The 16,228-nt window shown below is 39.1% G+C and overlaps 2 protein-coding genes across 2 annotated transcripts; both read right to left on the bottom strand.

The window, feature by feature from the left end:
* Nucleotides 1-653: 653 nt before the first annotated feature.
* Nucleotides 654-2,252, bottom strand: LOC21405911 (transcription factor TCP9). The gene has a single exon (XM_010109750.2). It carries the CDS (start codon nucleotides 2,027-2,029, stop codon nucleotides 806-808), a length of 1,224 nt encoding a protein of 407 aa, XP_010108052.1. The 5' UTR covers nucleotides 2,030-2,252; the 3' UTR covers nucleotides 654-805.
* A 1,532-nt stretch (nucleotides 2,253-3,784) lies between these two features.
* On the bottom strand, nucleotides 3,785-9,020 carry LOC21405910 (hydroxymethylglutaryl-CoA synthase). Its single transcript, XM_010109749.2, has 12 exons — nucleotides 8,645-9,020; nucleotides 7,700-7,806; nucleotides 7,254-7,386; nucleotides 6,664-6,807; nucleotides 6,264-6,422; nucleotides 5,912-5,985; nucleotides 5,732-5,807; nucleotides 5,518-5,573; nucleotides 5,328-5,415; nucleotides 4,984-5,124; nucleotides 4,707-4,856; nucleotides 3,785-4,254 (listed from the first exon to the last, which is right to left on the bottom strand). The coding sequence occupies exons 1-12, from the start codon at nucleotides 8,705-8,707 to the stop codon at nucleotides 4,042-4,044; spliced, it is 1,404 nt and encodes a 467-aa protein (XP_010108051.1). The 5' UTR covers nucleotides 8,708-9,020; the 3' UTR covers nucleotides 3,785-4,041.
* Between the last annotated feature and the right edge of the window lie 7,208 nt (nucleotides 9,021-16,228).

The raw sequence follows: 16,228 nt of genomic DNA, 5'->3' as shown, positions 1-16,228 counted from the left end.
GCTTATTTATCTTAAATCCAACCGGAAAACGATTGATATTGCTGAGGAGGCGCGCCGGTAATCATTGGGTGTTCAAAGACAACAGTTTTGTTGTCATTGCAAGCTCTTAATTACTTAAATCATTATTGCTTCATTTCAACTAAAACAATTGCACAATAATGGGGTTCTTTTTCTTACTATTTACTTATACAGTAAATATGCAAAAAAAAAAAAAAAAAAAAAAAAAGGTTTTTTTTTTTTATTTTTTTTTAAAAAAAAAAAAAAAAAAAAAAAAAAAAAAAAAAAAAAAAACGAATCTTTCATGGAATCGCTTTGAATGAAGTTGGAAAAATTTGCAAGTTTTATTGGGGTTGGTAATCCATTTAGCTCCGGGGGCGAATTAAATTTATAGATTTTTCCGGAAAATGATTACAGACAAGACAACTATAGTGTATGAGTATTTACTTAATTATTTCTATAGCTGAAAACGCCATTTTTCATCTTTTCATTCTCATTCTCAAGTCTCAACAGAAAGAAATAACATAAAAGAAGCAAAGTGAACGTATTAATGTTAGCACTAACTAGCTAAAAAACGAGCTCAAAGCTACGTCTTTCATGGCGATATATGATTCTTGTACGTAATAAAACAGCAGAAAAGAGCTCAACAGAACTTGTTCTTTAAAAATTTTTCATATTTATTTTCTCTGTCCATTAACATACAAAGTGGATATAGCAATCTCTCATTACATTTCTGACACTAGAATCCACTCTCTCTTTCTATCTCTAGCTTCTAAGCTTCAAACTTTTGCGTGATTAATTCCTAATTTCATGGCTTCGACGACTGCGTTTGGTGATTCCCAGGTCGGCCCATGAACTGCAACTCCTGCTTTTCGTAAATCTCCAAAGAAAAATCTCTCAGCATCTGAGCCTTGGTCCCACCACCGCGGCCGCCGGAGCTGCTCAAGCTCGGAGCCATCGTCGACGACGTCTTCTTCGCCGCTGTTGGCCCCACCGACGTCGTGCTCGTCGAAAGCCCACCTCCGTGGTGGGCCACGTGGGATGGAACTTCGACGACGGAGCTTGGAACGCCAGCTGGGCCGACGACGGCCGGTTGATTAGCGACGAAGGAAGAGATGGGCCGGGCCGCCATGTTGAAGACGGGAGTTACTGTCGGCGATAAGGCCCATATCTGAGGCTGCTGTCTTGATGGGCCTGGGCCAGCCGCGGCGGCCGTCGGGGGAATCATCCAGAAGGCGTTGGCCGGGACCATCATGTTCACCCCCGCGGCGTTCCCCGCCACGGCCCAGACCGGGACCAGCCCCTGGGGAACAGCCGGTCCGATCGGGGCCAGACCGGACGACTGAGAAACGGCGTCGGTCAGGTCAACGAACTCACTGTTAGAGGGGCGCTTCCGTTTCTTGGCGGTGGCGGCACTAGACGTCGTCGTTTCGTCGACAGGGTTGGCGTTCGTGGTCGTCGGGATCTTGAGGGCCCCACCGACGGAGACGGCGATGGCCGGGACTGTCCCGGTGCCGGTGGCTTCGATAATGGCCTGCTCCGCGTGTTCGAGGAGCCATCGTACGGTCTCGCCGTCCGACTTGTGGCCCAGTTCTCTGGTCAATTGGAAGATCCGAGCCGCACACGTGGCCGGTATTCGGATCCTACGGCCACGGCCTTCGACCTTCGTGTGTCGGTCTTTGGTTGACGACCGTCTGATCGCCGTCGAGACCGGCATCGGCATGGGCAGAGGCATTGGCGCCACCTGCATCTGCATCGCCACCGGCACCACCGACGTCGACTGCTGATGCTGAACCTTCTGGTCCGGGTCTGAGTCCAAAGGCTCCTCCTTCATCGGCAAGGCTTGAAACGCCGTCATTTCGGCGAAATTTGCCGACCTCGAAACTCCGTTAACGTTGTTTCTGTTGTTTTTGTTGTTGTGCTCGGGGTTAGGATTAGGGTTCGTGTTCTTTTCTGGCTCGCCGGCGCTGGTGCTGAGATCGGAGCTTCCTCCGTCGTCTTCAAGATCCATCTCCTGCGGATGCGACGTCATTTCAACCGGAGAATTGAACCGTTTGGTTCCCGAGAAACCGAGATGGAAAAGCAAAAAAAGAAAGTTAGGGTTTTGTCGTTCTGTTCGATTGAGGAGAAATGAGAGAGGCTGGTTATACAAAACATGGGACTGTAATATAACGGAATGAAGAAGGGAGAATCAGAAAGATTGACACAAAATAAATAAATATATAAAGGGTTTCTAACGGGGGGAAAATAAATAATCCCAAAATTTTTGTTTTTATTTCACGTAAAAATGATACGAGTTTTTTTTTTTTTTTGGGTTCATGAGGGTGTCAACGGTGTAGATTAAATCAGAAGAGAAATGAGATATGGGATTGTGGTTGTGACACGTGTTGGGACCTACTTGGTGGCCCTCAATATTGGTTCTTTCTTTCATGTGTCCCTCCCAATTGGTGGACCACTGGGAGTGGTCACAATTCACAAAGCGTAATGTTTATATAGCCAATTGCCGTGTGCGCATCAGAAAGGTCTCGACTAAAAGGTCAGTTGCATTTGCGGCTCATTTAATGAATATCATTGGTGGACACAGTCTAAATACGGTGGTCCATGCACTACCAGAAAGGGGCAAGAAAAAAAAAAGAACTTGTACCGTTATATTTTTCTGATTTGAGTAATCCGTAACAGCAATTACTAAAGAGTCATCCTGTAAAATAAGATGAAACAAAGTGAAAGAATGCACAGCTGATAAAAGAAATGGAATTTTTGCATTCTGATTCAATGGCAGTACATGGTATTAGCCAGAAACTGACAGTTTTGCCATGCAAACATGAAAGGAGAACTTAATGCGAAGTATAAGTACACGGCTCTATTTCTCTCTCTCTCTCTCTATTATTATTATTATTATTATTATTATTTTTAAGATTCATTTGTGCTCAAAACACATTAGTTATTGGGTCAGACTGAATGGTAAAATTTATTTCTGTATAATTGTCTGCATAAATTGCTATAAGAACTTGCAAGAAAAACTCGTATAACTCACTTTTCTTTCACGTTACATGTACTACCGTTGGCTATTGCCATTTTGTGCACAATCTCTTTCATGTGTTTGTTTTAGAAGAGATAAAATATAAGAGATTAAAAACGAGAGAAGATTTGTTTTTTCTTTAGCATGATAGGGAGGAAGGAAAGTAGAAAACTAACTTTTGTTGTTTGGCACTGAAAGCGAAAGTGGGTGGAAAAAGAAGTATAATTTATAAATTTACTAATTTATTCATACTTTTTCTTGTTCTTCAAGGATTTTGCTAATGTACAAGGATACACTACAAGAAAAAAGTGTTTTTGCGACGACAAAAAGTTGTCGTAAAAAACCGCATGTCGTCGCAAATAACTATATAATTTAGTAATGTTACTAGTCTAATTTATTGTCAAATTTTGCTCTTCACCTCTGCGAGTTCCAATATATTAGATCATGAAGCATTTAACATGAGAGTTTATGAAGAACCATCTTTGAGAATTTTTCTCAAAACAAATCATCAGTTCAAAAACCAACATGAAACCCCGTAGTTTCAACGTCAAACCTATTAGCCTAGTAATAGTAGGAGCTGGGTTGGGCCAAACCACAGTGTAGAGTGTAGAGCTTGTTAATTGTTAATCCCAATAGACATGCCAGCTTTTGTACCTTGTAGGTTGGGCGGATTTGGTTGGAAATAGCTTCTTGAACTTAAACCAAGTCACGTTTTAATGAACCTCAAGTTACAAGCCCACCGACCATATCGGTTGCTGTCTAAAGAAGTTGATAATTTGGTTCTTGCAACAGCTTGATTAAATATCGAGTAAAATGCTTACATTCTCATTATTGTCATTGGACAAGAAAGACTTGAAGAGTACAGGAAAAGGGAGGGGGAAAAAAAGGCGAAAAAAATTTGAAAAATGACGACAGTTGCTGCCAAACGATAGGAGATCACGAGTATCCCGGACCTCCGGTTACTACACACATCTAATAACACGAATGCCATATTTCACGGCAAAACATGTCGGATACATTCGAAATTAATGACCATTAGCGACGGTGCCGTTCTCAGAGGCACCACCAGTACCTTCCACAGCCTTCTTGGAATAGAACCTCCGGTAGAGGGAATCGACTTCAGTGAGATAGTATGTGCCAGGTGGAAGAAGGCCGCTATCCTTGCTGGTCACAAAGTCCTTAGCTCCATACCTGTGTTCCATGAGCTTCAACGTTTCAATGAACTTCTCTGGAACGACCTGAAAGAAAGGTAAATGCTCATTAGTATGTAGTCAATAACAGAACAAGGAACTTTTGGCATCTCTCCAATCACCCTAGAAAAGAAAATGTCTTTTTTTTTATTTTTATTATTTTTATTATTTTTTTAAATTTTACAGAATTAAAAGGTAAGTTAAAAGTTATCAAAGTTTCGTCCTGATCTCCCTAGTCTTGTCCAAGTTCACCTCTTGTGCAGTTGTGCCCTCACAATTAAAACATAACTTCGGGGGAGTTGGAAAACGATTCCCCATATGTTGCCAAGGATCTTACAAGCATAATGTGATTTCTCTGCACTATTCGTTTGAATAGATTTTCTAAGCGCTTAGAAGAGGAGTCGGACATGGTTTTACTTGCAGGGACACTAAACAGTAAATGCTTCACTAAAAGGTCGGAAATTATTGTTTCTTGGGGGCAAAAAGAAGGGAAGAAGTACCTCGTGTCTGGATTTCAACTTCTCTGCAACATTCATGACTCTTGCAATGTTTGCCAAGCTAAAGGGATGTTCACCCTCACGGAGTTGCAATGAGAACATCGTGGCAGTTAAACCACTCCCGTAAGAGAACAACACAACTCGTTTTCCTGCCTGCAAGCGATGAAAGAAATCAATTATCAGAAAGAACACTTTTCACAATAGAAGTACCTTTTTTAATGGTTTTGTTTTTGGTGTTCTTATTGTGTTGCTTATGAACAGAAATAGATAGGTGACATACCAATTCACTGCTCTTGTTGTGAATAAGGGATGCCAATGCTGCGTACAAAGAAGCTGTGTACATGTTTCCAACTTGCTTTGGCATCAAAGTAGTTGGTTGCACCTTTGCATCATATAGGGGCTTCGCGGCTTGCTGTGAGACCTGTCAATCAATTTCATTAAGAAACAATTATCAGCAAGAAGTTAAAACGGTTGGCAAAGAAATCAATTAATATTATCAAGGAGCTATGAATGAGAACTAAACCATGATTGCAATCACCCACCAACACACCCTTTCTGTTCAGAAATTTCATGTTAAAGAATAAGTACTATAGCCTTAATCTAAGCCAGGGTTCTTAAATAGACCTTCTCAAGATCACGGCTTTGGTAGCTCTCATCACCAGATAGGGTTGAAAATGGAGCCAGCTTTTCTTTAGAAGCCTTGTCGATGGAGCTGCAAGCAGAAACAGATAAGATCAATAACCAAGAATATGTAAACTAAAAATAAACATTTAAAAGGTCAAAAAATATTTTGACGAGTGGGGGAAATGTTAACCTTGCGTTTCTGACAGAGTCATTGTATACCAAACGAGCGAAACTCTTCTGTACAAGCTGCCATAGTTTAAAGGAAAAAAAAAAATTTAGGGAAAAGAAAAAAAAAAGGAAAAAAAAAAAACGGAACTATTTGCTTGGAACATTTCAGAATATGAAATATATATTGAAATGGATGAGAGTTAGAAGATCGTAATAAATACATTAAAATAATCTACCTTGTTGTACGGAGAATGAAATACAAAATACTCGGCATCAGAAATTGAAAATTGTTTGCCCTCAAATTTCTCATACCTGCAGAAAGCAAAATGATTTGAGATTTGTATATCACAACTAATGACAGCTTTTCTAAATAAGAATATGTTCATTTTATTTTCAGGATTCTTAGAGAAACTTACTTCTTGCAGAGTTGTTTGTAGCATGAATCAAGGGCCATAAGGTAGCATGTTTGAGAAAGCTTTCCGTCGACAACCTAAAAAAACATTTGTTAACAGATGAATTATTAAAGCTGAGAAGCAAACAGATGCTAAAAACGGCAATTTGATCACCACATAGTGGGTGTAAAAGGCTAAAAGCTAAACAGACAGAACCCCAATTCAAATACGCATTACTCAATTTGTGACCATACTGAACAGAAACTACATTGAGGAGATATATTTTGAAAAGGGAAATGACTACTAAAATCCACATCTGGAAGATATGACTGCTGTATCTGAAACACAAAGACACAAATAGTTCGCTAATGCTTACTGGATATTCACTAGCTAGGTTGGGCTTGTAAAAATCATAGACATGAGCCATGTGGCTTGCTCTATATTTGCTCTCAAAAGCAATAGGGGCATCAGGGCCAATCAGCAAAGCAATAGCAGCGGCTCCGCCAGTTGGCCTGGCTGGTCCTTCAGCATAAACCTGGGAAAGAAATCTCCAGTAAGAAAAAAGAGAGAGTTGGTCTAATATGAAATCAGCCTGAAAAAACATTCATTCTCAAAAGAAACAAGCAATAAGCCCCTGCCTCCAGAAGACTATACTAGTTATTCCCGAGTCTTTAATAAATGATTTCAATAGACAGGAAATAAAATATGTAATCAGCCTGTCACGGAACAATAGTAAGGCAATCTGTAAATTGTATATCCAAACAAAATGGTTGTACCGCACTGTCGGTGCACACAACGAGACCATAGCGCCCATCCCATGAGTTACTCTCCACCCAATTGACACAGTTGAATAAAGCTGCAGTTCCTCCGTAGCATGCATTGGTGGAGTCGACACCTTCAATGTCAGTATTGCCATGTTCCTGCTCGTTTTAACACAAGAAATTAACAGCCTGTAAATGTCTGCAAGAGACATACATAAAATACGAAGGACATAACAAAGGCGTTTTTTAACCAGAAATGCAAAACCTTTGAGACTAGTAAAACAACAAGAACCACATTTATCTTCCAAGAGTAGCTTGCACTAGCTTATAAACATTTTCATTTCTTTTCAGGACAGGAAGTTGATAAACCAAAAGGATCCAAGACAGTCAAATCAAGCTTCAACATGTCTACATTGAGATTTAGAACAACATTTAAGATATTTTTATGTTTCGTCACGTCTCATTCACTCATTTGAACTGATGTTAGAAGAGCAGGAATTTTGGGCCAGAACCTCAATAAAAAATTCTCTCCGCTCAGAAACGAGAATATAACATAAAAGTAAAAATACTAAAGGGGCAAATTTGAGCATGCTTTCGAGGAGTACCTCAAATATTTGCATCAGGAAGGTCTTAATTGATTTGCTCTTGTCTATAACTGTCTCACTGCCCACTTCCAGCCGACCAATCTGTTTTGGGTCAATTTTATACTTCTCAAGAAGTGAAGTAACCACTGTCAAACTAGAAATCCATATACAAAAGTTAATAATACATAAATATAGAGTCCATATATGAGATTTACAGTAAACAAATAAAATCACAGATTTATGCGTGTGCATATGTGCCAATTATTTTTTCTCTCTTTCTTTATTGACCACCAAACCCAAGTGCACGTCCATTTTAAAACTAGTGACCAAAAAGTAAAGATAATAGTGCCTGATCTGGATTAGAAGAGCCAATTTCATATAATCTTCATTTTGGACCCTTTTACACTCTCCCTTTTGTTGTTTAGTGCTCATACCAAAACATTCATGATTGAATGAAATATTCCTACCTCATTGAGATGACATCTTCCACTTCTGAACAAAACGCCATGCAATCTTGTCCAAGTCCAATAGTATATTTTCCTTTGCTTGCGCCATCATGAGCCTCCAAGGCTTCCTGTTTTGCGTAAAGGAAGAAAAAGTACATTCAAAACGAGTTCCACAAATAAATTTGTTTGAGCTTGGACAGGATTGTTAGATATATGCACACCCACTTGGACGCATACATACCCACATACATAAATCCATAGATACACACTAGAAGCACACATGCATAATACAGCTATACGTACACACACACACACACACACATATATATATATATTTACAATTATGTGGAAAAAAGATCCAAATAGTGACCTTTTTGAGTTATCAAAGAAAAGTGGAAGATCCACCATCAACATATTGCAATTCGTATAAAAGAGATGGGAAGAAAAAGAAATACTCCTAGTTCCTAGTAGCATCTTCCCTCCTAACCTTATAACTAGAGTTGAAACAGAACATGCAGGTACAAAGAATCATATAGCTTAAATATAGGATCAATGAAAAAAGAAGTAAAGCAAAAACAAATAAAATAGAAATAGAAAGCCAATTTCAGATCTGATAGTGACAACAAAAACAACGAGAGCAACTGGAGGAAGAAATACGCGAAAATCGGGATTCAGAACCGAAATTAATACGCTAATCTCCATCTTTTGCATTACTCGGAAAACCAAAAGGAAAACAGAAAATACTCAGCTAAAGCCTAATTTGAAGTAACCAATTGGCCGAGCTTTCTCTGTCCTTTTCTCAAAATTCATTTTCCAATTTCAAGCACCAAAAAAAAAAAAAAAAACAAAAAACAAAAAAAACAAAAAAGAAGCAAAATCCAGACTTTATTTCCATTCTGCTCGAATTTTCTCAGCAACCAAACAGGAAAGTGAAAACAATCTAAGAATGATTGATAGATCGATCACCTGCTTAACGCAGGAAGGAGGGAAGTAGATGTCCATAGCGACAATTCCAACATTCTTAGCCATTTTCTCGAGCTTGGATTCCTCAGAACAAGAAGCGAAACTCCAAAAAGAGATCCGAAAAGCAGCAAAATGCTATTGAGGGGGGGGAGGAAAAAGACTCTCTTCTACAATTCTCCCAGCTAAACTATGTCGAACAGAGAGAGAGAGAGAGAGAAGGAGAGAGAGAGACCTGCAAAGTCGCTGAGAAATATTTGCAGATGATCACGTGTGGAGGTGTACTGGGTATTTATAGAGGGAGCTTAGAGAGAGAGAGTTTTCTTTCTCGTTCGATTTTCTTTTTTCTTTTTTTTTTCTTTTTTTTTTTGATAATTTCTCTCTCGTTCGTATTGTGGCCAAATGCAAGCTTCGTGAACCTCGTGCCAGATACAGAGAGCCACATTGCAATGCTAATGTCACTCCCTATCTTTGACCATTATTTTCCGTCAAATTTACTCGCTCTGCCATTATTGTGTTGGGTGGACACCGGTTAAAATATTAAAATTGGACGAGAAAATCTGACAAAAAAACGTAAATCAAGTAGGCAAGAAAGGAAATAATCAAAGAAAAATAGTGATATTCTTATTAGTGTTGTAATTTGTTGGTTTGCTTCTTAGTTTTTTGATTGAATTTTAGGAATTTAGTCTTGTATTGTGTAACTTCAGAATTGTTTTGTTAGGAGATTCGTACCCTGATTCAAATTATGGTTCGTAATTTGCTACATTATTTTCTCTCACAAAAAATACATGTAAATAAAAAATGGTTCTAATATCATGATTTTAATCCATGAACCACACGTCTCTGTCATATTTATTTTTGAGACTTTTGTTGTTATTTTAAAGTTTAGATTTCATTTCAAATCTCGTCTGAATTTTACGAAATATTAGTATTTACATTGCTGAATTTTTTAAGTAACTTAATAAGGCACTGTTTATTTCGCTGATTCGAGTTTAGAATTCGAGTTTTGCTACAGTAAAAAGCTCTCACAAAGAATCACATCTAACTTTTTTGCTACAGTAAAAAGCTCTCACATAAAATCACATCTCAACTCGAATTAAAAACTTGAATCAGCGAACTAAACGGGCCCTAAAACTTTCTTCCACTTTCAATATGTTGTAAGATTTTTCCTTTTTTTTTTCCAACTTCTTAATAGATAAAGGGATAGAGTATGGAAATATCTCTTTTAGTGAGGATTTTTCAACCTCAAACCCACTTTAAGTTAACTGTGTATGGAGACTGGCAGACAAATGGATAATAGAATATAATAATAGGGGAAGCATACTCACTCCGCTCCGTTATCATCCCTATTCGTGTGAAGTTATTATTATTATTATTGTTATTATGTTTAATGTGGATTGTTTCGCAATATTTTATAAAAATGGTCTTTCGCCTCTTACATCTAAAAACTGTCATTATTTAGTTTATTTATCAAAATAGTTTCATATAAAATATGGCTTTTTAAAAAAGTTGTTTGGAGTGGACTTTTAAATTTATACTAAAATTTTAATAAAATAATTTAAACTTTATTTTTAACATATTTATTATTTTATAGAGGTTTTAAAAACTATTTTAACTCATTAAGCACTTTGAAAAATGTGGTTCCAAATATTTTTACTAAAAACCCCATTAAATTATTATATGTACTAAAAAAGAGGTATGGTTTAATGTGCATAGTATAGTACAATACTGATAGAGGTGTAAGAATTAAAGTTGAACCTGCCCGAGCCGACCCTACCTACCCGAAAATAGTGGGATTTTTTTTTTACGGTTACAATAATGCCCAACCCGCAAAGTACGGCTAGGGTCACGGGGCAGATTCAAGGAACATCATATTGTCCCTACCCGGTCGAATTTATCAGCACAGAGAAAGAAATCAACCCTAAATCTAATGTTTTTTTGGCCTAATTCTAACGTTTTCTTTGACCACGGCTATTTTTGAACACACACAACACAACAGAGCTATTTTTGGACACACACAACCCAGGTCCAATCCCAACGTTTTCTCTGGCCAATGATAATGGGCTTAATTGCAAGAATCCCAACGTCAAGGCCCAATCCGACCAACCCGGTCACCCTGAGCATACCCGAGGTAATCCGAAGGGTTACGGGTTTGTTGGCTTAAAGAAGTGTTGTGGCCCAAATATTTCTCAGCCCGCACATTGCGGCTCGGCCCAATTTTAGGTCCAAGTGTAACGCCCTCCGGAATTAAACTTATTTAATTATGATGATTGTGGTTTATTAGTGTGCCTAAATTGATTTTCTTAATTAATCATGAACTTTTAAATTTATTTTTGGTAATTGCAGTTTCACCCCTCTTTAATTTTATTTGTTTTTCCTTATTATTTTCTTTTCCTCATTCTATTTTCCTTTTCCTTTTCTTCTTTTCTTTTCTTTCTTTCTTTTCTTTTCCTTCCTCTCCCGTAACCCTATCACTCACTCACTCTTTCTCTTAGTCTCTTTCTCCCTCACCGAGCGCTCTCTCTCTCTCTCTCTCTCCCATCTCTTCCTCTCTCTTTCTTTCAAGTTTTCCCTCTCTCTCTCAATGTTTTCTTTCTCAAGGGCTGGATTTAAACCAAAAATGGAGGTTTCCAAGAGGTTTTCAACATCAAAGCTTGGATCGAGGTAAAACTCTTTGAAACTTACTTTAGATTTTTGGGTTTAGCCTTATGGAACTCGTTTTAGTCGAGTTTGGTGATTTTTGGTTTAAATTTCATTTTCGAATGGATTTCGAATGCCTTTTGATGAAACCTTGATGAAAATTGGAGATTTTTTATTCTTTGGACCCTATTTGTTGATTTGAAACTAGATATATACATTTCCCTTAAGAATATGTCGAAATCGAACATAAAATTTCAGGATTTCACTTTGTTTCACGCGGATCGGCCATGGCTGGCCCTAGAGATCTTCCCCACCGGTCGACCAGTCACCCTTCCACTGGCTGACCGGTGGAGTTACTCTCCTCTGTCACCGGTCGACCGGTTCCCACTGAACCCGACCCTAAACAGCCCAAAAACCCTGTTTTGACCACGAAATTCGAAGTGGGATTGACCTAACCTCATTTGAGGACTCAAAATGAGTAGATTAGCCACATGAATCCTTGTCTTCCATTCGATTCTCAAGAATGAATCTCAATTGACAAAGAATCATGATTTGAATTAAGAATTGTTTATGAACATTGATTTTGAACTATGGCACACTAATATGATACAATTGCATCTAATTAAACGAGAATGTTTGGTGAGAAAGATCAAACTCTAAATTGTTAATTTTGATGGGAAAGTTAGTGGCACGATTGGAATTGGAGCCTCAAGGGCAAGCGGAGCTAGGGCTACGTGAAGATAGCCACAGGTTTGACATTCGAAAGGTAGGATATTCTTGTCCATATCCTTGATAGCCTTACTTTAAATGATTTTAGCTAATGAAAATGTTTTAGAACAAAACATGTTTAAAGAAAATGATTTCAAAGGAATAGCATGAGAATGCTATTAAGTTTTTCAATGATTTTGAAAATGAGATTTTAAAGAGTATCATTTCTTAAAATGAAATATTTTAAGGAATGATACAACGCATGGTGGCCACAGAGATCGGGATGTGGGAATCGCATCCTTAGGGGCAGGTCCCGAAACCCGTACGGATCCACTTCTTGTTTAGTGGAACAATGGCTCTGCACTTTTCATTAGATAGACATTTTTACCGCTTCTTGTTTAGTGGTATGATGAGCTACACGCTTTCATGATACAGACATTTTCTACTATGTGAGTATTTCCTTTTCTAAAAAGGGATGACTGGTTCCGGGTGTATATCTTCAGACCGTGAGTACCTTTATTTTAAATGCTTTATAAAATTATATCCTACTGGGCCTTTCGCTCACCTTTCTTGTTTTCAAATGTATTAAACCCCTCCAGGCGACGCGAGGAGTAGTGCGGAGTAGGTAGCTACTACCAGTGACGTGAACTTGACCTCGGGAAGCGAAGAGTTGTATTTCCTCTTATCTTTTATTTCAAGGCATGTATAAAAGATTATGGATTGTACATTTAGATATTACTAGACTGTGGTTGATGTCGCATTTACTTTTGTTTATATTCATGTATGCTAAACACTTGTGGGAATTCCTGACTTGATACCAGGGACGTCGTTTTAGACTGGTTTGGTTGGAAATTCCACCACCTTTCTTGAAATTAAATTTCTCTTGAATACAGGGGCTTGTTTGGAAATACCTGGACATTTTGGATTTGAAAATTTTAAATATTTGCTAATTTCTCTCTCAAATAGATTTAAGTTTCTAAACAAGCCTCCATGTTACTAACCCCGGTTTGGGGGTGTGACAAGACTTAGTATCAGAGCCCTTGGTTTAGAACCTTAGGGTTTGGAATTATGCATACATGAATGACATCAGGAAACAACTAAAACAGTCTAGTTTTCTTTTCAGATAAAAGAATGCCGCCGCGCCGTAGAAACCCTAACCCGCCGGCGATGCCGAATGAGCAATTCATGGAAGCCATGTACGCCACCTTCCAGGGGATGGCTACTAGAGCCCAAAATGAACGTCCTGTGGAGGACAGAAAATAGAACTACTTCCGTGAGTACAGGCATAGTTCAATTTCTGCATTCACTAGTGTGGGTGGACCCCAGGAAGCTGAGTATTGGTTCGAATCGGTGTCTAAGCATCTAAGTACCATAGGATTACCGGATGAGTATTGGGTGGAGTTTACAGCTTTTAAGTTTGAAGGTCCTGCAGGTGCATGGTGGAAGCATATTCGGCGAGTGCATGATGTAGAGGGGATGACTTGGGAACAATTCGAAGCGCTCTTTAATGAGCAATTCTTTCCCCACAGTTATCGAGATGAAAAGGCCATGGATTTATGGGCCTACAGCAAGGGGATATGACAGTGAGGGAATACGAAGCTAGGTTCAATGAGCTATCCCGTTTTGCTCCCTCCTTGATTGAATCGGAGCGCATGAAGTGCCTAAAGTTCGAGAAAGGTCTTAAGGGTGTGATCCAGAAATCAGTGGTAGCTTTAAGGCATCGAGTCTACAGTGACTTGGTTGCAGCATCCATCTCTGTTGAACAAGAGCACATCGCCTTCCTTCAGGATCGAGAAGCTTCAGGAGGACCCCAAAGGAGTAATCGAAAAAGTCGTGATTAGGGGCAAGGTAGTGGGGGAGTGCTTAGTGGTAGCAGTGGCTCTTCGGGAAGTGGGAAGAGTGGACCCTATAGCTTCAAGTGCCACCATTGTGGGGAGCTAGGGCATATCAAAAGGAACTGTCCTCTTAGGGGCCAACAGGTGAACCAACAGACGCAGCAATCACCGCAGAATCAAAGGGGTATTGCTCCTAGTCAAGATAGACTTCCACAGTTCACGCCTTTCTATCAGCCTCAGTTGCCTGCACATATGCCAATTCCTCCTGCACCGATCTTTCGTCCGCCGAACTACTCTTATTTCCGGCCACAGGCTTCTGTATCAGTACAGTCTACCCCACCGTAACAACAGTACATGCTTGGAAACCATAGACCTAACAACAACGAGAGAGGAAAAGGAAAAGCACCAGGGCAGATGCATACCATGGTCGGGGGAAGTTCTAGAGCTCATGCTAGAAACCCAGTGGTTAAGGGTATGATACCTATCTCTCACTCTTTTGCACGAGTTTTGTTCGACACTGGTGCTACACACTCTTTTGTTTCCACTTCTTTTGTGAAAGTTTTGGGTTTGCAACCCGATGATCTAAAGATTTCAATGTTCATAAATTCTCCACTGGGGTGTGTGGAGGTGACTAGCATATGTAGGTCATGTGTGATCACGATTGAAAGTGAGAAATTAAAGGCAGATTTGATAATCTTTCTCATGAATCAGTTTGATGTGGTGCTTGGAATGGATTAGTTGTCAAGATATGGGACGATTGTTGATTGCCACCGTATGAGAGTTACCTTGACTACCAGTTCTGGCACGATAGTAACGTATCAGGGAGGTGTTAACCCGGTTATAGAAGAACGACTATTGAGGTATAGTGTCAGAGGACGGTGGAATTTAGCTTGTTTCTCATTCCTTTCGGTATTAGAGGGTGAATCCGGTAGCGCCGGGGAGAATGTTGAGGTCCCCGTGGTCGATGAATATGCAGATGTATTCCTTGATGAGTTGCTTGGTTTACCGCTTGACCGGAAGATCAAGTTTTGCATCGACTTACTTCCGAAAATGGCTCTGATTTCTATTGCTCAGTATCGAATGGCACCTGCAGAAATGAAAGAGCTAAGGAAACAACTCGGAGAGTTGGCAGAAAAGGGATTCATTAGAAACAGCACTTCCCCGTGGGGTGCACCTATCTTGTTTGCGAAAAAGCATGACGGATCCCTTTGGTTGTGCATAGACTACCGGCAATTGAATAGGGTTACTGTGAAGAATAAGTACCCATTGCTGAGGATCGAAGAGTTGTTCGATCAGCTGGAAGGATCACGGTATTACTCAAAAATCGACTTAAGATCCGGGTATCATCGGTTGAAGATTAGAGAAGATGATATTCCAAAAACAGCTTTCAGAACTCACTATGGGAATTATGAGTTCTTAGTAATGCCTTTTGGATTGACGAATGCTCCTGTCGCTTTTATGGATTTGATGAATCGAGTCTTCCGCCCATATTTAGACCAGTTTGTGATAGTCTTTATGTTGGAAATGTGTCCAGAAAGTAGGATGTAATTTGTTATTTATGAAATGGCAAATATCGGACATCATTGTTTTGCTGACGTTTATAAATAAAATAAAGTTATGTTTTAATTCATACTCAAGAGTGTTAGTAATATTGCTTAGTCCATAGACTGTTATCAATGAAAGAAGAGTCAGGGAATCCCTACCGGACAAGCTCTTCTGATATAGTTTAAAATTCATATTCGCAGTCTTAGGATCGATTGGGCAATCGAATCCGATTATGACTGTTAGATCGAACCATATGATACTGGTCTCGGGGCATGGGAGTTGGACTCTGTGGTTGATCTAGACATGTTCACAACATGTTGAATAGACCATGTAACTAATTAGGTTAGAGCAAAAACCGTTTACAAAGCTCTAAACCTAATTATTACAACTTAAGTATATTTATATAATTATCTCAATCCTGAAGTGAATACATAACTCGACTTAATTTCTCATGGTCTTTGATTCACCAATGAGATTAGTTCATAGTTTTTGAACAACATCTCGGCTATTGGGATCATGACATAATTAAGTTGGAGTTGTGTGATTCAATAAAGGAGTTGAGGAAATAATGACTGGAATGGTAAAACGGTAATTTAATATACCATTCAAGTCACTGATATTTACGAAGGATAATAGTGCATTTATTTTGTGGACCGTGTGATAAATTGTATTAACACCATCAGAAAAATAGCGCATATGAATCAAGAGATTAGTTGGCATCGAACCTTTAGTGGAGTCGTACGATGTCAAAATTAAATACGTCGATAACTTATCGGGATAAATTAATCGAGTATTGTAATTCCATAGCTTTGTTCATATGGGTCCATTCGGTCTCAAGGCTAGCTCTAATAAGTGGGAAAAT

This window comes from Morus notabilis, unplaced genomic scaffold, assembly GCF_000414095.1.
Source record: "Morus notabilis unplaced genomic scaffold, ASM41409v2 Scaffold87, whole genome shotgun sequence".
NCBI lineage: Eukaryota > Viridiplantae > Streptophyta > Magnoliopsida > Rosales > Moraceae > Morus > Morus notabilis.
Note: the sequence above shows the minus strand (reverse complement) of the source record. Positions and strands in the feature narration are given on the sequence as shown.

Coding starts and splice junctions, on each gene's coding strand:
- LOC21405910 (XM_010109749.2), bottom strand. CDS start 8,707: ATGGCTAAGAATGTTGGAATTGTCGCTATGGACATCTACTTCCCTCCT. Junction 6,808..7,253: donor TCCTGATGCAAATATTTGAG/GTACTCCTCGAA, acceptor TAAAACGAGCAG/GAACATGGCAATACTGACAT. Junction 5,986..6,263: donor ACCTAGCTAGTGAATATCCA/GTAAGCATTAGC, acceptor ATGTTTTTTTAG/GTTGTCGACGGAAAGCTTTC.
- LOC21405911 (XM_010109750.2), bottom strand. CDS start 2,029: ATGACGTCGCATCCGCAGGAGATGGATCTTGAAGACGACGGAGGAAGC.